The 27,684-nt window shown below is 36.7% G+C and overlaps 1 protein-coding gene and 3 long non-coding RNA genes across 4 annotated transcripts; 2 read left to right on the top strand and 2 right to left on the bottom strand.

The window, feature by feature from the left end:
• Nucleotides 1-67: 67 nt before the first annotated feature.
• LOC103517343 (myosin light chain kinase, smooth muscle) lies at nucleotides 68-27,684 on the bottom strand. Its single transcript, XM_008482370.2, has 8 exons — nucleotides 27,669-27,684; nucleotides 17,463-17,666; nucleotides 16,899-17,040; nucleotides 15,902-16,101; nucleotides 15,247-15,399; nucleotides 1,644-2,160; nucleotides 536-636; nucleotides 68-449 (listed from the first exon to the last, which is right to left on the bottom strand). Exons 2-8 carry the CDS (start codon nucleotides 17,618-17,620, stop codon nucleotides 272-274), a joined length of 1,449 nt encoding a protein of 482 aa, XP_008480592.1. The 5' UTR covers nucleotides 17,621-17,666; nucleotides 27,669-27,684; the 3' UTR covers nucleotides 68-271.
• Nucleotides 643-1,480, top strand: LOC113470773. The gene is made up of 2 exons (XR_003393710.1): nucleotides 643-1,142; nucleotides 1,242-1,480. It is a non-coding gene; the product is annotated as an uncharacterized LOC113470773 (long non-coding RNA).
• On the bottom strand, nucleotides 2,168-3,368 carry LOC113470772. Its single transcript, XR_003393709.1, has 3 exons — nucleotides 3,241-3,368; nucleotides 2,658-3,038; nucleotides 2,168-2,392 (listed from the first exon to the last, which is right to left on the bottom strand). It is a non-coding gene; the product is annotated as an uncharacterized LOC113470772 (long non-coding RNA).
• LOC113470770 lies at nucleotides 6,105-6,632 on the top strand. Its single transcript, XR_003393707.1, has 2 exons — nucleotides 6,105-6,196; nucleotides 6,426-6,632. It is a non-coding gene; the product is annotated as an uncharacterized LOC113470770 (long non-coding RNA).

Genomic DNA, 27,684 nt, shown 5'->3' with positions numbered 1-27,684 from the left:
CCGTAAACATTCCTTTTTGTAATAAGCTTTTGTATAAAAGATAACGCTGTCATTTTGTGTAATCAATTCTCTTTTAGATAAGCGGTCCAACATTTTCTTCTTCAAATAACCTGATTAAGATGTTGGACTCCAAGTTCTCTGTTCCTAATCTTATATTAAAACATCCAATTTCGGCTCCCATAGTTTTAACCTTATCCTAGACACCCAATCTTGGCTCCCATAGTTTTAACCTTATCTTGAACACCCATTTTGGGCTCACATAGTTCCCACCTTATCCTAGACACCCAATCTTGGCTCCCATTCGGTGCAATGCAAGAATCATATTGACGGCCCGAATCCATCTCTTCTTGATGACATATCTCTTGAGTTTGGTTTTGCTCAACTTGACCTTCTCCTGAGCGTCTCGAAGCCATTTGTGATTCTCCGCCACTTCCGCAGTCATGCGTTTGCTAAAAACAAACAACAGGATGAGGATCATGAAATGAAATAATATCGTCCCTTGGGACTGGTTTCAAGAAATGAACGGTTTAGCCGCTTTTTAAGGCTTGAAAAGACCCATAATTTTGAAAAGGCGCCATTTAAGGCCATAATTTTGGCCATTTGTGATTCTCCGCCACTTCCGCAGTCATGCGTTTGCTGAAAACAAACAATAGGATGAGGATCATGAAATGAAATAATATCGTTCCTTGGGACTGGTTTCAAGAAATGAACGGTTTAGTCGCTTTTTAAGGCTTGAAAAGACCCATAATTTTGAAAAGGCGCCATTTAAGGCCATAATTTTAAAAAGGCTCAAAAAGAGTTCGAATTTCTCAGGACTCGAGTTTCGGCCCAAAGCGCTCCAAATTTGCAGAGAGAGAGAGATGTGATAAATTATGTAGAATTCAATGTCCCTGGGGCGGGTTTCAAGAAATGTACGGTCCGGCCGTTATTCAGGGCCAAATTGCTGCTATTCAGGGCTCAAAGGTCAACTATCCCATTATAAAAGAATGAAATATGTAATAAAAATATGTAAAGTTGACTTACCCTCACGATGAGCAATTTATTTTTTCACGAATTATATCGGTAGATCCTTCATTTTCAACACTAGCGTTATTTTGGTCATTTGTGACTTTTAGAAATTTCATAATACGTAGACAATAGAGGTAGATGAAATAAGCAGAAAGTGAAATAGGTAGACAGACACCTACATAATTATTATTTTTCAGATCGGATTTCTATGATAATTGGGGTTCCCTATTGAGGTAGATGAAATAAGCAGAAAGTGAAATAGGTAGACAGACACCTACATAATTATTATTTTTCAGATCGGATTTCTATGATAATTGGGGGTCCCTATTGAAACGATAAATTACAAGAAAAAGACCAATCATGTCATTAATCAGAGATTTTATTTATTCCTTCGTATTAAAAAGTTTACATAATGTGCTCAAAGGAAAGTTCTAAACAATAAATAATTTTAAAATGAGATGAACTAAAGCGCAATAGAAGATGAAAAACATGATTCGATATGTTAAAAACTAATTCTGTGAATAAAAAATTGACTAGATAACTAAATATTATGTACAAAGTAATTGATTGAAGAATTAATTATTTACTAAACATTTTTATTTTTAGGCCCGTTTGATCAAGAAAAGGGGAAGTACATGACAGCTGTTGAACTCAATAGCCCACAACTCCATAATCGCAGCCAAAAACTCTGCTGAATTTTCAGCCTTCGTTGTCGATTCTACATCAGGAGTAGGAGGAGGATGAAGTTTGGACTTCTTGTCTATCACAGTTGTTGATAGTTCGCTGCTGATGTGTTGTGATGTTTTATTCTGTGTAGGGGACGTTGGTTTATCTAGTTTCATTTTCTTCTCTCCCGTGACATCATCCGGTGTGTGTTGCAACTCGTGTTTCAACCTCTTCTCGGCATTGGGCGGCGCGTTTTCTTTTACATCCTCCGCTACTGAAATGTCCAATTTCAATTTCTTTTCTGAACTGGGCGGAGAATTTTGCTTCAAATTTTTCTTCGTGTTCAAAGTTGGCAGTTGTTTTTCTGGACTCCACCTTTCTAGACATTCTTTAATATTGTCTTTAGAGTTGGCTAGGTTAGGATCTGGGGTAGGATGACGACTCAACCAGGGATGTTGGAGGCATTGGGCTGCCGTCATCCGAGCCCTGCAATAGAATTCAGACAAAGACCCATCAATTAATAAAGCAACAAACAGAAAGTTCAAAGGACGGACATGGTCATACAATTCACAAGACATTTTAAGTTTAATACGGATCAAAAAATTAGTTCTGGTACAAAACCGGCGATTTGAAAAGAAAAGAGTAAATTAACTAAAATAAGTTGATAGGGGTTGTAAATATCATGCATTTATTAATAAGTTGGTAATGTTCAAAAAACCTGACTTTCTTGTCATTGTGCAAAATTCATCCATCCATAAACTTATAAAATATTCTTATAATATAAGATTGAGGAGTGCGGAAGCGCTTCATCCCACTAAACACTTCTGCCATATATGTTTGACATGGTAGTTAAAACCGTGTGTACTTTTGACGAGAAAGATAAATAATGAAATCAATCAAGTTTCTATGCAATTTTCAGCGCGTGTGATTTTTGTATCTTTGAGAGGGTGCCAAATATTTCCCCCTCGAATCTTTCAAAAAACCTGACTTTCTTGTCATTGTGCAAAATTCATCCATCCATAAACTTATAAAATATTGAGGAGTGCGGAAGCGCTTCATCCCACTAAACACTTCTGCCATATATGTTTAACATGGTAGTTGGAACCGTGTGTACTTTTGACGAGAAAGATAAATAATGAAATCAATCAAGTTTCTATGCAATTTTCAGCGTGTGTGATTTTTGTATCTTTGAGAGGGTGCCAAATATTTTCCCCTCGAATCCGTCAATCAGTGTTCATGTTAAAAATACTTGCATAGAGTGCATTCCAATGTGCCATAAATGCACTTCTCATCAATCATATAGTTGATTTTCAGTGGATATGTGTACCCGGGTTAAACAAAAACTACTTCCCTGAGATTCTAACCTAGAACACTAGCTAGTGGAAAATTACAAGTCCAAAACAACTATCTTAGTCTATCCCTTTTTATATCTTGATTGAACAGGTCTAAAATCCTGTACATTGAATAAATAGCTTATACCCAAGAATAGGTAGTATTTAAGAGTAATGATAATGAGATATGATTGTAAAATTATTATGAGTACTTTTGTGTGGTAGAGATTCTAACAAGTACCAATATTTCTCACGAGGGGAGGCTAGGTTGACTGATATTCATTATTATTTTACCAAAGTTTGACGCACCTATTTTTAAAAATGGAAAAGCAATATTTCTTTGACGTTGAAGTAAGAACCGTGTACGAACCAAACGGTGATTACGATTACAAAGTATGAGTTCCAAATTTCATGTTTGTGCAAATTACAGCTGATTTTGTTACGTTTCGAACGATATTTTTTCTTCTAAAATACATTTCATACTACTTTCAAAATTCAAACTTGTGATAGAGTGACTGTTTGATATAATATTAAGGTAAGTGCTTCTCTATGATACAGGATCGCCACTAGGACTCAAATTGCTTAAACTTTGACAACTTACTTGACGACCTAGACTTAGCTTTTGAGGAGTACCCAAAGTCCCAAATAAACCATTTAAGTACATACTTATAAAGTTTAGATTTTATAGGTACCTACCTTCATACGAATTTTCTCGCTGCTATCACTCCTACCTAAAAAGGATGGATCCTGAAAAGGATCTATGTATCTGACTCACAAACAAAGTGGACATTTGGGTGGTCCTCAAAATCTAGGTTTGAAATTTAACCCTTACTGTCAAAATGATATCGGGTTGACAATAATTTTTCACCCCACAGAACTTTGGGTTGGATAGAGAATGCTTCAAAAGTTGAAAATATCATGAGAAAGTCTCTGATGTATCAAATATAGAAATCTCTAGAGGTACCTTTATAGTTTTATTGATAATACAAATGTATGTCCTCTAGATGTCCAACTATGTGATGTCTGATCTCTCTTGCAATCCAACTACTGGTCGTCAAATCCTTTTTGCAAATGACGAAGTGTCACGAAATGCTCGTAGATGTAGGTACATATGTGCGAGAAGATTGAATTTGAAGTGATATCAAGTCTCATTTGTGAACGATACATCAAGTATCCTTTCATCAAAATCCTTCTCCTGATTCTTACATACTACCTACACTGTTCTGATCCCTACATAGTCATTATAACGAAAGTTAAACTGAGACTTATTATTCTTTAATTATCTAATAATAAATTTATAATAAGATCTGTAAATAAAACAAATAATTAATTTTGATTATCGTTAGGACTTAACTTTGCCTTTTAGGATTTCTTTAGCTATACTATCTATCTAAAAATAAAGGACTGGTGGTTAATAATGGTTAAAATCATAAAAGGATTGAAATTAATTTTAACAGATAAAGTTAGGAGAAAACAATGACACTAAAAGCGAAATGACAACATAAAAGATAAGTTGGGCAATAAAAACTTGGATTACGAGAGTTTATGAGACTTATTATTTTTTAATTACTTATCTAATAATAAGTTTATAATAAGATCTGTAAATGAAACGAATATAATTAATTTTGATTATCGTTAGGACTTAACTTTGCCTTTTAGGATTTCTTTAGCTATTTATCTAAAGCTATTTATCTAAAAACAAAGGACTGGTGGTTAATAATGGTTAAAATCATAAAAGGATTGATATTAATTTTAACAGATAAAGTTAGGAGAAAACAATGACACTAAAAGCGAAATGACAACATAAAAGATAAGTTAGGCAATAAAAACTTGGATTACGAGAGTTGTAAGGTAAATTGATTACTTTAGCACGATTTTACGAGGATACTTTGATTTTCTTTGTTTAAAGCGACACGCAATGCAAACTTTATCAATCAATTCAAATCAAGTAGGTACTACACTGATTGAATTAATAAATGAAATAATTGATTGAAAATATTGAAATCAACGACACAAAATCAAATTAAAAAACTTTAAACAAAATTAAGAAATTCAAAAAGAGATGAACATTGTTAGTATTCTTCACTCAATTCTGATACTTGAGTGTTCATTTTACTTTCGCCTGCGGCGCTCTAATTTATTTTGCTCACTTTAGCGTTCAGCTTAAATTAGGATAAGAAAATATCTAGCAAAATTTTCAAAAATTTCGCCTGCGGCGCTCTAATTTATTTTGCTCACTTTAGCGTTCAGCTTAAATTAGGATAAGAAAATATCTAGCAAAATTTTCAAAAATTTCGCCTGCGGCGCTCTAATTTATTTTGCTCACTTTGGCGTTCAGCTAAAATTAGGATAAGAAAATATCTACGAATTAGGTACGTCAAAAATTAACTTGTGACAAAGCATGAGGCACATATCTACCTACTTTTTGAAAAATTTCGCCTGCGGCGCTGAAAATTTCAAGTTCGATCAGCCCAAACTGGGGGCCCCGCGCCTTTGAAACTGCCCCGGGCCCTGCGGGGGGCTAATCCGGCCCTGGTACAAGCCACTTTTTCATCTCATTTTGTGTTGGATTGGATTTTTTGAGTCATTGTAAGAGCTCTTATTTCAATCAATGGTTGATTTAGGTAGGTACAAAGGTATTCTTTAACCATGATCGAATAAACTACGGGCTAAAAAATTCCCGGAGGGACGGGCCCAGCTTGCGATCAGCCCAAACTGGGGGCCCCGCGCCTTTGAAACTGCCCCGGGCCCTGCGGGGGGCTAATCCGGCCCTGGTACAAGCCACTTTTTCATCTCATTTTGTGTTGGATTGGATTTTTTGAGTCATTGTAAGAGCTCTTATTTCAATCAATGGTTGATCAGTGTTGACTGAAACCATTCACACTGCCTTGATAACATAGATCCACCTTGTCGACTATGTGTGACACAAAAAAATCGTATACAGGGCTGGTAGACTCAACAACTTTTAAAAATTGGGAAAAATGTGTAAGTGGTGCCATGGAACATAGAGCTATTCATTTATACTAGGGCTCAGAAAAATCAATTTATGGTAAAGCAATGTATGAATAGATTGAAAATCAATAATTTGATTGTTTCTCATCTTATTATTTTTAGAATGGTCATGAACTTCAAGGAGTACCATTGGATGGAGTTCCACATATCCAGGAACTCACGGACGAGGAAAAGTTCAGGTTAGTGTATTGAAGAATCAGCTTTTTCAAACCTACTGTTGTCAGTTTTGTTTACTCTGAAAATAAGTAGCAACATACTTAGTTTATTTCCACATTGACATCTTCATCAATAGGTTCTGAAAATGGGTATTATTTATCAACAATTCAGGAATAACACAGGTTTTTGATTTGAATTATTTGACATTTGAATTATCCCAATAATAATGATATGATCTTCTTTATGTCACAGGGAGGAACATCGTAAGCTTCACAAGCTACACGAGGGCCATGAAGAAATGCATGCTGCAATGATAATCATCTTCTTCGTCATCTTGGTTGTGTCACAAATAGCTCTCGTCCAATGGAAACAACGGCATTTCCACTCGTACCAAATGGCTACGCTGGCTGCCATGTGGATCATCCCGGTGGTCATATCATTGCGGAACGGATATTGGAGGTTCATAGGCTTTAAATGAGTTCGAATTTCTCAGAACTCGAGTTTTTTCCGCCCAAGGCGGTAAATGTTCGCAGAGAGATGAGATAAATTATGTAGGTAGTGTAGAACATAATGCCCTTAGGGTGGGTTTACCAGAAATCTACGGTTCGGCCGTTATTCAGGATAAAAGTTCTGCTATTCAGAAAGCAAAAAAAATAAAAATAAAGCATAAAGCAAAAAAAAAATAAAATAAAGCAGAATTTATTCAATTCAATTCAATTCAATTCTTCTTCTTCTTCTTCTTCTTCTTCTTCATAAGGGTACCTAAGTTAGAATAGCTAGTCGTACTTAGTTATTGGCAGAACCTACCTACCTACATATTTACCTAATCATTGTTATTCAATATTCAATTCAGAATATTAAGGTATGATTGCATTACAGTAATTCCGTATGATGTAAAACTAAAATAATAACCAAATTTATGATTGCATATTGAGTGCAGCAGGTTTTTTGTTCCAAATAAATTGGGAGGTAACCCGTATGATGTAAAACTAAAATAATAACCAAATTTATGATTGCATATTGAGTGCAGCAGGTTTTTTGTTCCAAATAAATTGGGAGGTAGGCAGGGCTTAACAGTTAATCATCCCATTATAAAATAATAAAATAAATAAAAATAAATTTGACTTACCCTCATGATGAACAAGCTATTTTCTTACGAATTTTATTGGTAGATTCTTCATTTTCAACACTTGTGTTATTTTTGACCTTTGTGACTTTTAAAAATTTCATAATAATATATGTAGATTAGATAATAGAGATAGATGAAATGAGCAGAATGTGAACCTACCTAATTAGTATTTTTCAGATCGAATTTGTTTGTTAGTTGGGGTCCCTATTGGAATGATAAATTAGAAGAAAAAGAACAATCATATCATTAATCAGAGACTTAATTTATTCCTTCGTAATAAAAAGTATACATAATGTGCTCAAAGGAAAGTTCTGAACAATAAATAATTTTAAGATGAGATGAACTAAAGCGCAATAGAAGATGAAAAACATGATTCGATATGTTTAAAACTAATTCTGTGAATAAAAAATTGACTAGATAACTAAATATTATGTACAAAGTAATTGATTGAAGAATTAATTAATTACTAAACATTTTTATTTTTAGGCCCGTCTGATCAAGAAAAGGGGAAGTACATGACAGCTGTTGAACTCAATAGCCCACAACTCCATAATCGCAGCCCAAAAAAATAATTTTAAAATGAGATGAACTAAAGCGCAATAGAAGATGAAAAACATGATTCGATATGTTAAAAACTAATTCTGTGAATAAAAAAATGACTAGATAACTAAATATTATGTACAAAGTAATTGATTGAAGAATTAATTAATTACTAAACATTTTTATTTTTAGGCCCGTCTGATCAAGAAAAGGGGAAGTACATGACAGCTGTTGAACTCATTAGCCCACAACTCCATAATCGCAGCCAAAAACTGTCACTCTATTCAAACAGATATTCTACTCCTACTGTATGTATTTATGTAATCAATATCATTGAAAAAAGTGACTTTTCTTTTTACCTAGAACACTAGCTAGTGGAAAATTACAAGTCCAAAACAACTATCTTAGTCTATCCCTTTTTATATCTTGATTGAACAGGTCTAAAATCCTGTACATTGAATAAATAGCTTATACCCAAGAATAGGTAGTATTTAAGAGTAATGATAATGAGATATGATTGTAAAATTATTATGAGTACTTTTGTGTGGTACGAACCAAACGGTGATTACGATTACAAAGTATGAGTTCCAAATTTCATGTTTGTGCAAATTACAGCTGATTTTGTTACGTTTCGAGCGATATTTTTTCTTCTAAAATATATTTCATACTACTTTCAAAATTCAAACGATGAGATAGCTTGCCAAACTGCCCCTTGTCTTATCCTTACACTGCAGCTGTCTCCTTTTTGGGTACATCGAGCTTCTTAGCTTTAGCATCTGATTTGTCGTTAAACTGAGTAAGGAATTTAATGAGAACGTCATCAGTAGGAGACTGAGATCGTGGGGAATTGGTCCGCATGTAGTAAGCCATGTTGCTAGGAGGAGGCGGAGAATTCACAGGAACATCTCGGGAACAGTGGGAAATCTTATACTTTGGTCGCCTCATTCGTGTCAGCAGACTCTCACCAGTATTCCCAATAATAAAAAAAAAAAAAAAAAAAAAAAAAAAAAAAAAAAAACGGACGATACGTCGTTCTTTTCTGCACTTGGAGTGGGAAGTGGTTTGTGGGAAATCCTCTCTGTATTTTAACTAATTCTAAGGCATGTTTTACCGTAGTTTTAAGGGCAGATATTCTCCTTGATAGTTCACTACAAGAAGAGAGAGTTGGACAGTTCTTTCCTTTTAGTTCATTGTCCAAGTTGTGAATTATCATTTCATTTCATTTTTTTTTTAACCATTATTACTGTCCATTTTATCCTGGAAACTAACTGAATGAGGCTTTTCTTTCGAGAGGATAGGGATATCTCTACTAGTGTATTTACACCTCTTTATACTTCCTAATGGTTTAGGAAACCTAGAAATAATATACCTACGTGGATATTAAATGTTCTTGTCCAAAGAAAGCACAAGAAAGTTTATTTTGTATTGAAAAGTTTTTTCGAGTGAATACATTTTTTCAATTAAAATTTTATTCAATAGGGGAAAGGAAAAACAGATCGCTTTTTAATTCAAACGATGAGATAGCTTGCCAAACTGTCCCTTGTCTTAACCTTACACGGCAGCTGTGGTCTCCTTTTTGGGTACATCGAGCTTCTTAGCTTTAGCATCTGATTTATCGTTAAACTGAGTAAGGAATTTAATGAGAACGTCATCAGTAGGAGACTGAGATCGTGGGGAATTGGTCCGCATGTAGTAAGCCATGTTGCTAGGAGGAGGCGGAGAATTCACAGGAACATCTCGGGAACAGTGGGAAATCTTATACTTTGGTCGCCTCATTCGTGTCAGCAGACTCTCACCAGTTGATCCATTGTCAAAACTAGAACTCTTCAAATCTTTCAACCTGTCGGAAAGTCTATTAATTTCTTCTGTGATGAAATCATCTTCCCCAGGGAAGAAGCAGGATAGATCAGAAGCCCTCCTCTCTTGTCTGTAGTCCTCCCCTACGTTCAGTCGTGGTCTGTTATGCAAAACAAGTGAGGATGTTTCAATTGCAAATTCCTAATGATTATACAAATCAATACAACCATTATGTGTGTTGGAATTGTGTACTGCTGTTGTGTTGATGTGAGTCAGTTCCTAGTGAAGTTTTCCAAATAACATTTTGTTCTGTTCCCGGAGGAACATTTGCAATGAAATATTAGGAGGCCAATTTTTTGATATCTACGGGATCAATTCCCTGAATTACTACAGAGTCTACAGACTTCTTATAATATTGACCTTCCCACTATTTGGAATACCTTCCACTGACGCATGAAATCTAATGTGACTCATGAAAACAGATTCCAAGTGAATCTTGTGTGTTATAATTCTAGGAATTTTTACATTGCTAGTACTCGAGGTCTCGGGTGCTCCAACATTTTTCTTCGCTGATTCAATGCTGGCATTTCCTTTGGATTCATTATTTCCTACTGCTTTGGATGTATTATTTTTATTTACAGTGCTTGAGGTCTTGGTTTCTTTGATCTCTGTAGATTCCTTGCTCTTTTCATTAGTACTCGAGGTCTCGGGTGCTCCAACATTTTTCTTTGCTGATTCAATGCTGGCATTTCCTTTGGATTCATTATTTCCTATTGCTTTGGATGTATTATTTTTGTTTACAGTGCTTGAGGTCTTGATTTCTTTGATCTCTGTAGATTCCTTGCTCTTTTCATTGCTTTTTATGACACTACCATTTTTGACTGTCGTTGTTGTTTTTTCATTGGTAACCTCATTACTTTCGTGAGACATTTCCCTTCTCACCCTTATAGTTCGTAGAGGAGTTATTGTTTCACTTGGTGCTATTGTATTGGTGGTTGCCGTTGCAGTGAGTTCTGATATTTTCTGTATAATTTTATCATTCTGTGCACTTATACTTTCTGCTGTGCTTTGACTCTTAGAAGGAATTTCTGTTGTGGTTGATAGTTGTCTTTCTAGTATATTTCGCGAGTCAGGAGAGTTGCTCTTAGTTACTCCTCTTTGGAAAGTTCTGCCTGAGGAAATTATTGGGATATTGAGAGGGTTAGAAATGGCCATCTTTGATGGAGAACTTGACTTAGGGCTGTCTTGTGCTGATTCCTTGGAAGGCGATGGTTGGCGAATTTCTTTTGGTGCAGTTTTAGGCTGAAGGCTTGCTGGTGGTGTAGATACTTGTTCTTTCTTTTTGTCATCAATTTTCAGTTTGGCAATGTCTTCAGTGACTTTTTCATTAGAATTGTTCAGAGTTTTAGGGGACGTTGCACTAGTGGGAGTTTTAGGTGGTGTTACACTAGTGGGAATTGTAGGTGCTGTTGCACTAGTGGGAGTTTTAGGTGCTGTTACACTAGTGGGAACTGTAGGTGCTGTTGCACTAGTGGGAACTGTAGGTGCTGTTGCACTAGTGGGAGTTTTAGGTGCTGTTACACTAGTGGAAATTGTAGGTGCTATTGCGCTAGTGGGAGTTTTAGGTGCTGTTACACTAGTGGGAACTGTAGGTGCTGTTACGTTAGTGGGAGTTTTAGGTGCTGTTACACTAGTGTGAACTGTAGGTGCTGTTGCACTAGTGGGAGTTTTAGGTGCTGTTACACTAGTGGGAATTGTAGGTGCTGTTGCACTAGTGGGAGTTTTAGGTGCTATTACACTTGTGGGACTTTTAGGTGCTGTTACGTTTGTGGGAGTTTTAGGTGCTGTTGGACTTGTGGAAATAGTTTTATTGGGATTTGTTTCATCAAATGGCCATCTTTGATGGAGAACTTGACTTAGGGCTGTCTTGTGCTGATTCCTTGGAAGGCGATGGTTGGCGAATTTCTTTTGGTGCAGGTTTAGGCTGAAGGCTTGCTGGTGGTGTAGATACTGGTTCTTTCTTTTTGTCATCAATTTTCAGTTTGGCAATGTCTTCAGTGACTTTTTCATTAGAATTGTTTAGAATTTTAGGGGATGTTGCACTAGTGGGAGTTTTAGGTGGTGTTACACTAGTGGGAATTGTAGGTGCTGTTGCACTAGTGGAAGTTTTAGGTGCTGTTACACTAGTGTGAACTTTTTGTCATCAATTTTCAGTTTGGCAATGTCTTCAGTGACTTTTTCATTAGAATTGTTTAGAATTTTAGGGGATGTTGCACTAGTGGAAGTTTTAGGTGGTGTTACACTAGTGGGAATTGTAGGTGCTGTTGCACTAGTGGAAGTTTTAGGTGCTGTTAAACTAGTGGGCATTGTAGGTGCTGTTGCACTAGTGGGAGTTTTAGGTGCTGTTACACTAGTGGGAATTGTAGGTGCTGTTGCACTAGTGGGAGTTTTAGGTGCTGTTACACTAGTGGAAATTGTAGGTGCTATTGCGCTAGTGGGAGTTTTAGGTGCTGTTACACTAGTGGGAACTGTAGGTGCTGTTACGTTTGTGGGAGTTTTAGGTGCTGTTGGACTTGTGGAAATAGTTTTATTGGGATTTGTTTCATCAACAGATGGTTTTTCAACCTTCGTTGCAGGACTTGTTTCTTTTGTTGGTTCGTTTTTAGTAATATTAGTTGAAATTGTGACCTTTGATGAGGATTTTGATAGTTTTTCTTCTAATGGATTCTGTTTTTGTTCAACAGTCGGTTTATTTACTTGTCCCTTTGTAATGGATGTTAAGGTTTCGACTGCCTTTGGACTAGTCACAGTACTATCTGATGTGTTCACTTTATTAATACTACCTGGTGATTGTACTTTTGTTCCTGGTTTTGGTACGTTTTCTATCGTTGGTTGTGTTAAAGGACTTGTTGGTGTATTCTGTTTTTCATTACTTACTGATTGTGTAACGTTCTTGGGTGGGTTTTTTTTCAACCTTCGTTGCAGGACTTGTTTCTTTTGTTGGTTCGTTTTTAGTAATATTAGTTGAAATTGTGATCTTTGATGAGGATTTTGATAGTTTTTCTTCTAATGGAGTCTGTTTTTGTTCAACAGTTGGTTTATTTACTTGTCCCTTTGTAATGGATGTTGAGGTTTCGACTGCCTTTAGACTAGTCACAGTACTATCTGATGTGTTCACTTTATTATTACTACCTGGTGATTGTACTTTTGTTCCTGGTTTTGGTACGTTTTCTATCGTTGGCTGTGTTAAAGGACTTGTTGGTGTATTCTGTTTTTCATTACTTACTGATTGTGTAACGTTCTTGGGTGGGTTCTGTAAGCTCTCCATTGTAGGAGTTATCACAGGACTTGCAGGTGTATTTAGTTTTTCCTTGCTAGCTGTTGGTGATATTTTAGTAGATGGTTTTGGTAAGCTTTCCTGTCTCTGTATTGTAGGAGTTATCACAGGGCCGTTCTGAGAATGAACCTTGTTTGATTAGGATGAAGTTCGCCACAGGCGAGAATCGAACCCGTGACCTTGTGCTTATAAGACAGACGCGCTACCCTCCAAGCTGACTAAATTAGACTAGCTACAAGGTCTCTTTTGTTCTATGTGAAAATGCTTGACTACAAACTACAACACAGACTCCCAGCCCAGCAGAATCTAATTCATTCAGACAGTCCGTGCGAAATTTCGAATTCCCCACGAATGACTCGTCAACTCGTCAGTATTTTGCGCGATAAAGCTCGGGCGGGGGCGTACGGCGTACGAAATTACACAATATTAGGCGTGTTACATGTATCAGACTTATTTCCCTTTCCCTTCCCTTCCTTCAGAATTAAATCCCTTCCCTTACAGAATTAAATCCCACGAGAGGACGGACAGAAATCCCCAGGCCCAAGCCAAATCGGTTACCTCCGTCATATTGCAGGTAATTTGGGGACCAAATTTGGAATGTTAAAAAAGTCATACTAATACAACTGCTGGGTTGAGAGAAGGGTCTTTGTCAAAATCTATTCCATCTTTCCAGGAAAAAATCAATATGTGCCTATTTATCTTAATTGTGCGACTGATAAGAACCATATTAGATGTTATTATCAATAATAAAACAAAAATCAAAATTTTAATTAAAAAAAAAAAAAAATCAAGGAGTTAATTGTATGTCTTAAACGGTTAATGAAATGGCATTCGACAACAAAAAATTAAGCAAAATATTGTTTCAGCAAATGATCCTTTATAAGCTTTTAGAACCAATGCAGGACGCAGGAAATATTGGGAGGATTATGAAGAAGGGAATCCGAATTTATGATGGAGGCAAGAAGTTTTGAATTGGGAACTAATATGGCTTCAATATGGTGCTTAGTGACCCTGAAATCGAACACCTGAATCCCTGCTATTTTGGACTACTGTACAGATTGCACATTTCTAAGTAACTTGTTACTTGTACCTCGTACTTATGTAAGGTGATATGACTCGGTGTGGCGTTGAAATGACGGGAGTTTTGAGGCTCAGATGGAAAAACAAATTCTATACCTCAGGGGCGTCCCTGGGTGGTATCATTTTTATAATTACATAATTTTATTTAATAAATGTGTACCCGTAATTAAACAGATACTTCAGTTGATAATAACCACCTAATTTTTTTTTTTTTTTTTAATTTTTGTAAAATTTTATATCGTAGCTTAGACTTTAAATTTGTTGTTTTCAAATTGTGTATTTGGTCGTTTGTAAACGAGGGCACCCATTGAAGCAAATTGAAAAAAATTGGAATTTTTAGCACAAGCTGAAAGCACTGTGTTGATTCTGATGCGTCATCCTTGAAATATTTATTTTGTTAATTTCTTCGTAATGTTCACCTACAGGACGAGGTATTTTCTTTCTGACTTTGATAATAAAACTGTCAGAATGGATGCTCCAGATTTTCGTCAAATTCTAATTAGGTCATTAGCACAGTTTAGAAGGAAGTCATATTTTGTTAATTTCTTCGTAATGTTCACTTACAGGACGAGGTATTTTCTTCCTGACTTTGATAATAAAACTGTCAGAATGGATGCTCCAGGTTTTCTTCAAATTCTAATTAGGTCATTAGCACAGTTTAGAAGGAAGCCATATTAAAAGTAAGTGCATTGTATTATTTGTGTTATTCAACATTAATGAGAAGCTTTTTAAGAAGAGAAATGGAAAGAGGAAAACTTTGGGGGTGATGGTCTCTAGCTCTAGCCATGTTAAATTGGCTGACTCGTCCTGAACCGCAGTCAACCATCGTGAGGACTTGTGCTTGGTCTTAAAGCCATATTAAAAGTAAGTGCATTGTATTATTTGTGTTATTCAACATTAATGAGAAGCTTTTTAAGAGGAGAAACGGAAAGAGGAAAACTTTGCAAAATGAAGAGAGTTGTAATCAGAAAAGCATGATTGAAGATGAAGGACAGTGGTGGAGATAAGAATTATGACAATGGTCGTCCAGAAGTATGAAATCGCAGAGAGAGGGACAGAAAAGAAAGCCAGCCGCTCCGAGAACGAACCTTATTTGTTAGGATAATTTTCGCCCCTACTTGTGACTGAGTAAAGTGTTTTCAAACCTTGAAGTTAAGCTTTAGTTCTAGTAAAAACAGTGGACTACTTACTCTCGATCTTTGAGCAGCAGTTTCCGGATGAAATCTTTGGCGTCGTCAGATATCTCGTTGAAACACTCATCATCAAAGTCGTACTGAGCGATGGTAACATTGGCCATGGTCTGCACATCTGTTTCACCCATGAACGGGGACAGTCCGGATAACCTATGATGAAACAGGGAGAGAAGTATTAGTTCAGTGAATTATAAATAGCGGAATTCCCAGGCACTTTCGACGAAGGCCTGAAAAGCCCTCTGTAGATAATACCATCCAGAAAATAAATAGGGTCACTATACGTTATAGGACTCTTGATTTCCCAATGGGGCTCAAGAACTCAGGAAATTACATGTATGCGGTGAAGATGAGTAGGTACCACATTTCATCAAAATCTGAACTAACCTTTCGAGAGTTAAATTAACCACTAAGTGAAGACTAACACTAACGCTTGGAGTGTTCTCTACCACCTAGCAGGGAGGAGTATCTCTCTTTTCGCCCATTTGATGAAGGACGTAGGTACAGGATGGATACGCTATGAGCTATTACACATCACCACACGTGTCTAGTGTAGCTACGTATTTCATTGCGACTGATCCCTGCTTTCGACTATCTTACTTCCCAGCGGGCGGTGTGGCCACTAAGTCGCGTACCGTAAACCCTGGAAACTTACAAAACATAGCAGATGACTCCCACGGACCACATATCTGTTCCGAAGCCGATGGCATCAAAGTTGACAACCTCAGGAGCCACAAACTCTGGGGTTCCGAACAGGACCTGTAACTTCTTCTCCGGGTCAAACTTGCGAGCCAATCCGAAGTCGATGATCTTGATTCGATTCCCGGTTTTGGTTAGACACAGAATGTTCTCGGGCTGAAAACGAAAGGAAAACGGGGTCAGCATTTGGTTCGCCCGATAAAATGTTTGCGTGGAAGTCGATGATCTTGATTCGATTCCCGGTTTTGGTTAGACACAGAATGTTCTCGGGCTGAAAACGAAAGGAAAACGGGGTCAGCATTCGATTCGCCCGATTAAATGTTTGGGTACCCAAGGACAGGATGTTGGACTTTAACAAACGTCCAACTGAGAAAGAAAATATTATCTTTTTTGCTCATGAGAGGTAGCCCTTAAGCTGCTGAAGTCTTTCATGCCCAAGCTTTTTCGCCCACCTCTGTGGCTGAGTAGTCAAGAGCACTGACTCTCAACCTGGAGGTTCTGGGTTCGAATCCTGGCCAGGGCGGAAATTTTCTCAGATTTACCTTCATATCCAGATGAAGCACATTCTTCGAGTGAATAAATTCAACTCCTTCACAAATCTGGCGCATGAAAATGGCGACCGCCTTCTCCGTCAGAACAAAGTCATCATCGATCACCCTCTCGAACAATTCTCCTCCTTCAATTCTGAAATACAGGACCATGAAATGTCACTTAAAGACAGCATTTTTTAGACCTTTCCAGAAGGCCAATCGAGTGACTGGGTTCCGGAAATATAATATATATGAGGAAGTTCGACTCTTTGGTATAGCATTCCAGCTCTATAAATCATGAAAAATTAACCAACAATAACGCAGAAAAGGACTATCCATAAGCCATAACGAGAATTGGCTTAGGGAAGGTTCTTTTCTGCTTAATGCTGTCCAACTTACAGTTCTAAATTTTCTCAGATTTACCTTCATATCCAGATGAAGCACATTCTTCGAGTGAATAAATTCAACTCCTTCACAAATCTGGCGCATGAAAATAGCGACCGCCTTCTCCGTCAGCACAAAGTCATCATCGATGACCCTCTCGAACAATTCTCCTCCTTCAATTCTGAAATAATATGAATGAGATTATGAAATGTCACTTATTTTAGACCTTGTCAGAGGTGTGTCCACACATATGTAGTTTAGTCGACCGGCTGTCGATCGATGTCGAGTAAACCGTCCACACTGTCCCGAAATCATAGATTCACCTTATCGATCGAGAGCCGGTCGACTATCTTTGGACACAGCTCGAGACGAGTAAATCAATATGTATTAGGAAGCTCGACTCTTTAATATAGCATCCTAAATAATTCCAACACCCCAAATCAGGGAAAATAACCACCTACTAATAGAGTTCTTCCACCCCAGTCTCCTAAAATTTGGCGTAACTCCTACTTCACACTATCAGGTAGACCTGACAGGCGGACCTTTCAGCCGTACCTGTCAGGTCTACCTGACAGGAAGTGGCTGGCCGAACTCAACACTTACAGTTCTAACACGACACACATCACGTTGCTCGATTCAAACGCATCATAAATCTGTATCAGTCTTGGATGCTGCAACTCCCGCATGATTTCCACTTCCCGCTCCACATTTCTCCTGTCGTTCCGCTTGGCGATGCCGACAAATTTGGCGGCCAAGGTCATTCCCGTCGCCTTTTCCTTGCATCGGTACACCGTCCCGAATTTCCCGCTGAAATTGAAAAGTTTCATTATTCAAAGCTATAGTTATAGCTCTAGCTATTAATAACAGAGGCCTCTTATCGTCCCGAAATCGAAACGAAAAGGGCAGGATAGGTGAAAGCCAGTCGTTCTGAGAATGAACCTTGTTTGATTAGGATGAAGTTCGCCACAGGCGAGAATCGAACCCGTGACCTTGTGCTTATAAGAGAGACGCCCTACCCTCCAAGCTGACTAAATTAGACTAGCTACAAGGTCTCTTTTGTTCTATGTGAAAATACTTGACTACAAACTACAACACAGACTCCCAGCCCAGCAGAATCTAATTCATTCAGACAGTCCGTGCGAAATTTCGAATTCCCCACGAATGACTCGTCAACTCGTCAGTGTTTTGCGCGATAAAGCGCGGGCGGGGGCGTACGATAATTACACAATATCAGACGTGTTACATGTATCAGACTTTTTTCCCTTTCCCTTCCCTTCCTTCAGAACAAAATCCCTTCCCTTACAGAATTAAATCCCACGAGAGAACGGACAACTGAGGGGGCGAAATTAATGTAAACAGGAAATGAAATCAACGCATTAGACATGAAACTCGTCAAAATCAGCATGTAAACACGATCATCGAAATAATGTCGGAACATGTATTGGACATTGGACAACATTGATGCGATATTGCCGCTTCAAAAATAAAAGAGCCCACCGATCATTTCCCCAGAGATACAGAAAACTCTCTGAAATTGCCCCTTTCTCCCCTAACCAATGTGGTAGCGGTATTTATAAGCATGCCATTTGTGAAGTTAGTTTTAGGACATTTTCCTCTAGTAAATTCCTCTGAGGAAACAAAGTGCAGGAAATTTTTTGTAGTTTTCGAAGAAATTTTTTTTGTAGTTTTCTCAAAAATAATAAAGGAAGCGGAGGCTAGGTTGACTGATATTCATTATTATTTTACCAAAGTTTGACGCACCTAGTTTTAAAAATGGAAAAGCAATATTTCTTTGACGTTGAAGTAAGAACCGCGGAGGCTAGGTTGACTGATATTCATTATTATTTTACCAAAGTTTGACGCACCTAGTTTTAAAAATGGAAAAGCAATATTTCTTTGACGAAGTAAGAACCGTGTGGTTTTAGTTGTTATAAAATAACCTCGAAAAATACTCAAGTAGAATAAAACAATATTTATTTTCATTTATGAAATTGAAAGTTCAAAATGATTAATAATGAAGAAAAGAAATAAAATTAGTACACAGAAAGAAGAGAAGAAAGATAAAAGAGATTTTCAAAATACCCAGTAGAAAAATTCTTGGTTAATCAAAATGAAAGAGAAGGTTTTAGTCAAAAAAGGGAAAAATACAAAATCCCCAGTTTCAAAATACCCAGTAGAAAAATTCTTGGTTAATCAAAATGAAAGAGAAGGTTTTAGTCAAAAAAGGGAAAAATACAAAATCCCCAGGCCCAAGCCAAATCGGTTACCTCCGTCATATTGCAGGTAATTTGGGGACCAAATTTGGAATGTTAAAAAAGTCATACTAATACAACTGCTGGGTTGAGAGAAGGGTCTTTGTCAAAATCTATTCCATCTTTCCAGGAAAAAATCAATATGTGCCTATTTATCTTAATTGTGCGACTGATAAGAACCATATTAGATGTTATTATCAATAATAGAACAAAAATCAAAATTTTAATTAAAAAAAAAAAAAAAAAATCAAGGAGTTAATTGTATGTCTTAAACGGTTAATGAAATGGCATTCGACAACAAAAAATGAAGCAAAATATTGTTTCAGTAAATGATCCTTTATAAGCTTTTAGAACCAATGCAGGACGCAGGAAATATTGGGAGGATTATGAAGAAGGGAATCCGAATTTACGATGGAGGCAAGAAGTTTTGAATTGGGAACTATTATGGCTTCAATATGGTGCTTAGTGACCCTGAAATCGAACACCTGAATCCCTGCTATTTTGAACTACTGTACAGATTGCACATTTCTAAGTAACTTGTTACATGTACCTCGTACTTATGTAAGGTGATATGACTCGGTGTGGCGTTGAAATGACGGGAGTTTAGAGGCTCAGATGGAAAAACAAATTCTATACCTCAGGGGCGTCCCTGGGTGGTATCATTTTTATAATTACATAACTTTATTTCATAAATGTGTACCCGTAATTAAACAGATACTTCAGTTGATAATAAAAAAGAGATAAAGAGAAGAATCAAATAAAAATTTCCCATAGTCTAGATGTTTGCAAAGATTTGGAGCCCGTTCAAAAAACGAATTCAATGTTAGCTCTCGAATTAATTGAAATAACAAAACACAGCGTTTTTTTTTTTTTTTTTTTTGCAAAACGCGTGTGGATGTTTCAATTGCAAATTCCTAATGACTATACAAATCCATACAACCATTATGTGTGTTGGAATTGTGTACTGTTGATGTGAGTCAGTTCCTAGTGAAGTTTTCCAAATAACGTTTTGTCCTGTTCCCGGAGGAGCATTTGCAATAAAATATTAGGAGCCCAAATTTTTGATATCTACGGGATCAATACAGGGAATTGATCCCGTATCCTTTTAACAGATAGGTACATACTATACAGAGTCCACAGACTTCTTATAATATTGACCTCCCCACTATTTGGAATACCTTCCACTGACGCATGAAATCTAATGTGACTCATGAAACCCCCCCTTTCCCTAGATTTTTTTATGCTCAATTTTGTCGACAACAAAATTTGGTCTTGACCCATATTTACGAAATTTTTCCAAATGTACGAAATTCAATGTTTTCACACCCAGGGAATTCAGGGCAATCCATTATTGTACCACCTAATATTTTTTTTTAATTTTTGTAAAATTTTATATCTTAGCTTACCTACTTAGACTTTAAATTTGTTGTTTTCAAATTGTGTTATTCTTTGGTTGTTTGTAAACGAGGGCACCCATTGAAGCAAATTGAAAAAAATTGGAATTTTTAGCACAAACTGAAGGCACTGTGTTGATTCTGATGCGTCGTCATCCTTGAAATATTTATTTTTTTAATATTTGTAAAATTTTATATCTTAGCTTACCTACTTAGACTTTAAATTTGTTGTTTTCAAATTGTGTTATTCTTTGGTCGTTTGTGAACGAGGGCACCCATTGAAGCAAATTGAAAAAAAATAAAAAAAAAATGAATTTTTAGCACAAGCTGAAGGCACTGTGTTGATTCTGATGCGTCATCCTTGAAATATTTATTTTGTTAATTTCTTCGTAATATTCACTTACAGGACGAGGTATTTTCTTTCTGACTTTGATAATGAAACTGGCAGAATGGATGCTCCAGATTTTCTTCAAATTCTAATTAGGTCATTAGCCATTAGCACAGTTTAGAAGGAAGCCATACTGTTGTTGTTGTTGTTGGTAAACACGAAGAGGAGAGAAACCATTGGAAAATTTTCGATGAAAATATTATTTTCTAGAAACTGCGTGTTTTTTGCGTTCTACTGACCACTGATCCACGCGGAATGTGAGACATGAGCTGTGTTTATACAGGGTGTTCTCGATGGACTGCAGAACTAAGGAAGGCGTCAGACCATAATGTAGACACTGCAGTAGACTCTATTTTAGTGTAGTCTAAACGGTGCTCACGTAATTATAATTTTATTATAAAATTTTTGTTTCATTTCAGACGAGAAGAACTAACAAAACGCTAACTCATTAAGACTTCCACCTCAGAAGTGATAATACAGGGCTCGTAAATTTTGAGGCGTAGACTCTATTTTAGTGTAGTCTAAACGGTGCTCACGTAATTATAATTTTATTATAAAATTTTTGTTTCATTTCAGACGAGAAGAACAAGACAAAACGCTAACTCATTAAGACTTCCACCTCAGAAGTGATAATACAGGGCTTGTAAAATTTTTGTTTCATTTCAGACGAGAAGAACAAGACAAAACGCTAACTCATTAAGACTTCCACCTCAGAAGTGATAATACAGGGCTCGTAAATTTTGAGGTATTTTACGAGCGCTCTCTGATGATGTTCATCGTATGACCTCATTTCCTAAAATAGACTGAAAACTCTCTCATGTGCTCTTTTGTTTTGAAGAGCAACATTGTCTGGAGGAAGAAACTGAAGTGTGATTTGCATTTTCTGAGAATATTTGAAACTAGATTATCTGCAATCCAGATTCTGCATATGTGTCGACATCTGTGTCCTATTAGGACCGGGGGCCACGAAGTAAGTTTAAACTTGGTTTAACTCTTGGATGAAGCAATCTGATTGGTTGATTTAAAAAAAAAAAATGTTTAGCAAATCCGAGATTAAAACTTAAACCTTAAACGGAGTTTAAACTTACTTTGTTGCCCTAGATGTCAGAGGGCTGTGGTGTTTATTACCCGAAGCCAGTAGTCCTGTAGTTATTCCATCTACTCGTTTGTAGTAAACATCACTAACAAAAGTGATTTTGTCCAGATGAACTAGAATGTTACTGGACGTCAGTTGTGTTTATGTTACCGGCATTCTATGTAATACATAGTCATTCCATGAAATTCCTAGCGTTATTAGGCAAAGTGTATAATGAAGTCGATAGTAATAAGTAATATGATAATACATAATTTGCCTAGGCATTCCATGATATACCTAGGATCCTCTAGGACACAATGCTAATAGCTGGAACGCCTGATCTCCCTCCGCTCTACTCTAACTACATTATGTATGTATACCCCTCAAATACGGAAAGACAAATGTATTGATCTGTAAATCCAAAATATAAAATACCTTGGTAACTTTTTCCAAGCGTATTCACCTCAATTACATGAATTTATTTTCCACGTACACGTAGAAAGTGAAACGTATAAATAAAATTAATGATCCTGAGAAAATTTTGGCGCCCTTCCAGAACTTTGGCTTTACCATTGGGTCTGAAATAGAATGGAAATTAGAAGTACATACCTTCCTACCTTCCAATGTGACCCTTTTACCTCATGTTCTGTGTTCAAGAACAAAACAGAACACAAAATTAGCAAATTAATGTGAATATCATTTTTTTTACCCCTTCACTTGAACAAATAAACAACAAAAAATAAGAAAAAGAAGCAGAAAAAGAAAGAAGAAGAAGCAGAAGAGGAGGAGGAGGAGGAGGAGGAGGGGGACATTAAAAAAAAGAAGATATTAATGGCTAACCACATTTCGTTGTTTTTCAAGTGAAGTTAACATGAGATTCCCGTGAAACCTAAATAACCCAGTTTCGACGGCTTTCATTCCAGTCCGGCGTAAAAAAAAAAAAAAAAAAAAAAAAAAACAAAATTTGAAAGGTTTTTTATCACAACCAGAGAAAAAAAAAAAAAAAAAAAAAAAAAAAAAAAAATGCATTTAGTGTCAATCTTCCTCATACACCATTCAAACAATTTAACCAACTAGGTACACACAAATTTCATTTTCGGGAAACTCACCTCGTATTTGGACATTTCACAAAATGGTATGAATCACACAAAATCTCACACAATGAATCACACAAAATCTCACACAACCGTAAACATATTACACAGGAACAGGACGGTACCTAATGTAGGTAGGTATATACTCTTGTGTAAAATTTCGGCGTGTATTACCTAAGGCCAGACACTCACTATCAATCAGGTCCGCCTGTCAGGTCTATCTGATAGTGTGTGTGCTCATCAGGTATCAGGCAGACCTTACAGGCGGACCTTTTCAGCCGTACCTGATTGCTCATCAGGTATCAGGTAGACCTGACAGGCGTACCTTTTCAGCCGTACCTGTCAGGTCTACCTGATTACCTGATAGTGAGTGGCTGGTAAATAACGTCCGGTGTTAAAAAATCTAAAATTGGACCGCGCGGGCCGCACATTGATAATGTCGCTTCTGTTGCCCTCTCTTGTTTTTTTCTCGATAAGATAAAGATAATGAAGATAATTCTAATTTTGTTATTAGCATGTGGACTTGTTAGAAGAGGTCCACAATATTAGCCAGGTTGGCAGGTTATAGATACTTGAGGTCCAGAATATTTGATTGGTAAATTGTCTTCTCACCCGGTACCCACTACCCACTATCGCCATCGTTACTCGTAAGACCACCTTTTTGGTGCAAGGTCTTGCACCTTCACAAAGTTACAAAGCTTAGCCCTTTACTGTTACAGCGGTAGTCAAAATCTTTTTTTGAAGACTTATTAAGCTCTCTGGTAATGGGTGGAAACTGGAAAGCTGTAATTATGCAGAAATTAATTTCCAATACTGTTTAAGTTTAATTTGTGTTCTACTAATTATTATGTACTACAATACAATATTATTTATTATATTACTTTGTCCTATTTGTGGGTCTTCTCTGATCATTTTGTTAAATTACAGATAAATTACCTCCCCTAAATTCTGAATTTCCCGTCGCCTTTTCCTTGCATCGGTACACCGTCCCGAATTTCCCGCTGAAATTGAAAAGTTTCATTATTCAAAGCTATAGTTATAGATCTAGCTATTAATAACAGAGGCCTCTTATCGTCCCGAAATCGAAACGAAAAGGGCAGGATAGGTGAAAGTCAGTCGTTCTAAGAATGAACCTTGTTTGATTAGGATGAAGTTCGCCACAGGCGAGAATCGAACCCGTGACCTTGTGCTTATAAGACAGACGTCCTACCCTCCAAGCTGACTAAACTAGACTGGCTAAGGTCTCTTTTGTTCTATGTGAAAATACTTGACCGATCTCGTTTTGACTACAATACATACTCTCGGCAGAGTCTAATTCATTCAGAAAGTCCGTGCGAAATTTCGAATTCCAAACGAATGACTCGTCAGTGTTTTGCGCGATAAAGCGCGAGGCGCGGGGGCGTACGATAATTACACAATATCAGACGTGTTACATGTATCAGACTTATTTCCCTTTCCCTTCCCTGCCTTCAGAACAAATTCCCTTCCCTTTCAGAATTAAATCCCACGAGAGGACGGACAGCTGAAGGGGCGAAATTAATGTAAACAGGAAATGAAATCAACGCATTAGACATGAAACTCGTCAAAATCAGCATGTAAACACTGAGAGGAGAGAAACCATTGGAAAATTTTCGATGAAAATATTATTTTCTAGAAACTGCGTGGTTTTTTGCGTTCCACTGATCCCCGCGGAATGTGAGACATGAGCTGTGTTTATACAGGGTGTTCTGGAATTGTACGGGATCGCCAAAGCACCGAGTTTGATAAAAATGAGGGTACCTACACAATCCTACATAATACAGGAACTTCATGTATTAATAAGTAGAGGTACCAGAAGAGTCGCTGCTTTCCTTACACAAAGAATATTTCTCGCTCTTCAGTTTTCTGTAAGTTGGAAGACATAGTTTATATGTACATATGTCATTTACTGGATTTTATGTATGTTCTATTAAGTAAGTAGATATACCTTTTTGAGGAAATTCCACAAAATATTCAATTGAAATTCCACTGATCTCCGCGGAATGTGAGACATGAGCTGTTTATACAGGGTGTTCTGGAATTGTACGGGATCGCCAAAGTACCGAATTTGATAAAAACGAGGGTACCTACACAATCCTACATAATACAGGTACCAGAAGAGTCGCTGCTTTCCTTACACAAAGAATATTTCTCGCTATTCGGGGGGAAAACTCTGCAGGGACCATGGGTTGGGCACATTTCAGTTTTCTAAGTTGCTGGAAGAGATAGTTTATACATATGTCATTTACTGGATTTTATGTATGTTCTATTAAGTAAGTAGATATATCTTTTTGAGGAAATTCCACAAAATATTCAATTGAAAGTGGACATTTTGATTAAATGATGTTTAGAAAATTATGAATTCTCCTTCTACGAGAATTATGATGCCCATCGGAAAAATAATTTTCACCTCATTGTATATTTTTGCTGTTTTCTTTATTATCTCCTAATTGTATCTTTGCAGTTGGCCCCTAACGGAAGAGAAGAAGCTTAACCCATCCTTTAGGGCTGTTTGCTCCTACACCTAAGCCTCGGGGTGGGCTTTTTGTGTATGGGTCGCTCACGGAAGTCCGTCTTTCAATTATTGAATGAATCTATCTACTCGTTCACCCTGTATATGGCAATACTTGTGTCATGGAAAACATCATCTGGGATCTATTTCATGATCACTTTATTAAGAAAACATTCTGTGACGTTATCGAAAAGCTTTTTGTGTATGGGTCGCTCACGGAAGTCCGTCTTTCAATTATTGAATGAATCTATCTACTCGTTCACCCTGTATATGGCAATACTCGTGTCATGGAAAAGATCATCTGGGATCTATTTCATGATCACTTTATTAAGAAAACATTCTGTGACGTCATCGAAATAATGTCGGAAAAAAAAAAAAAAAAATGTTTAGCTAATCCGAGATTAAAACTTAACGGAGTTTAAACTTACTTTGTTGCCCCTGATGTCAGAGGGCTGTGGTGTTTATTACCCGAAGCCAGTAGTCCTGTAGTTAATCCATCTACTCGCTTGTACTAAACATCACTAACAAAAGTGATTTTGTCCAGATGAACTAGAATGTTACCGGACGCCAGTTGTGTCTATGTTACCGGCATTCTACGTAATACCTAATAGTCATTCCATGAAATTCCTAGCGTTATTAGGCAAAGTGTATAATGAAATCGATAGTAATATGATATTACATAATTTGCCTAGGCATTCCATAAAATACCAAGTATCATCTAAGACACAATGCCAATAGCAGAACCGCCTAATCTCCCTCCACCCTACTCTAACTACATTATGTTCATATACCCCTCAAATAAGGAAAGACAAATGTATTGATCTGTAAATCCAAAATATAAAATACCTTGGTAACTTTTTCCAAGCGTATTCACCATTACATTAATTTATTTTCCACGTACACGTAGAAAGTGAAATGTACGGACTTAATTTACGTGTTTATGTGAGCACATTAATTTTACGGGTCAGTTATCAACTTATTATGATCAAATAAAAATGTTCATGTCCGAGAAATAAATAAATAAAAAATAAAATGAAATAAATTGATAAATAAGGTGGCATAAATATGTATGTGGATCTTGGCCAAAGTGATGACAATTTTATCACAATTTTTTATGAGATAATAGTTGGACAATAAAATAATTTTTTCAAACCGATTTTCTTTTGAGCCAGGTGATCAAATGTGAAAAATTCCGGGAATTCAATGAATAGTAGAACTCCACATGTAGCCAAATTAGAGGGAGCTATGTTTTTTCCATATGGAGACAAACTTAGATCTTGGCCAAAGTGATGACAATTTTATCACAATTTTTTATGAGATAATAGTTGGACAGTGAAATAATTTTTTCAAACCGTTTTTCTTTTGAGCCAGGTGATCAAATGTGAAAAATTCCGGGAATTCTAGTAGAACTCCATATGTAGCCAAATTAGAGAGAGCTATGTTTTTTACATATTGAGACAAACTTTTTGCAGCTATGGTTATTTATTTTATGCAACTCGGAATTGCTTTCCCATTACTTCAAATTTCTAGTACCTATTCTAATGTCGAGTGCCAAATTTAATTTGTCTTTCCAATTTTCTTTATTCTTGATTCGTCATGATCTTGATGGAGTTTTAAATCAGCAAAAACTATTGGCAACGTGATGCAAATAGAGTTTGTACTGTTGAAATATTTCGGTCCGTTTTTCAACCATGTTCAACTGGTGCCATTTTGCCCGTGACACTCAAAATCTCAGTGTATGCAGTATGGTTATTATTAACAGTGTAGGGTGTATGACTCACATTTTGCGAACACTTTCGAATCCGCAGGGAATAAGCGCTAGGTCGTGGCTTCGTTTCTCGCCCGCGAGGATTTTTTCCCTTAACAGATAAGGTTCGTTCTCGGAACGGCTTATTTTCTATCTTCCTTCTCTCTCCACTTTTGGGACGATAAAACCTCAACAATTTCTCTGTCAAACTCTTAAAGGGAAAATAATTTCTATGTCTAATTAAAAAAAAAAAAAAAATAATCACCCGATTACATCACTTTCCTTCCACTAGGATAAGCAAAGTAGAAAAGGTGTTACGTTAAACTTACCGTCCTATTTCACTCT

The sequence above is a fragment of the Diaphorina citri genome, unplaced genomic scaffold (assembly GCF_000475195.1).
Source record: "Diaphorina citri unplaced genomic scaffold, Diaci psyllid genome assembly version 1.1 scaffold1817, whole genome shotgun sequence".
NCBI classification, from domain to species: Eukaryota; Metazoa; Arthropoda; class Insecta; order Hemiptera; family Psyllidae; genus Diaphorina; species Diaphorina citri.
The sequence above is the reverse complement of the archived record's forward strand: the minus strand, read 5'-3'. Positions and strand labels throughout refer to the sequence as shown.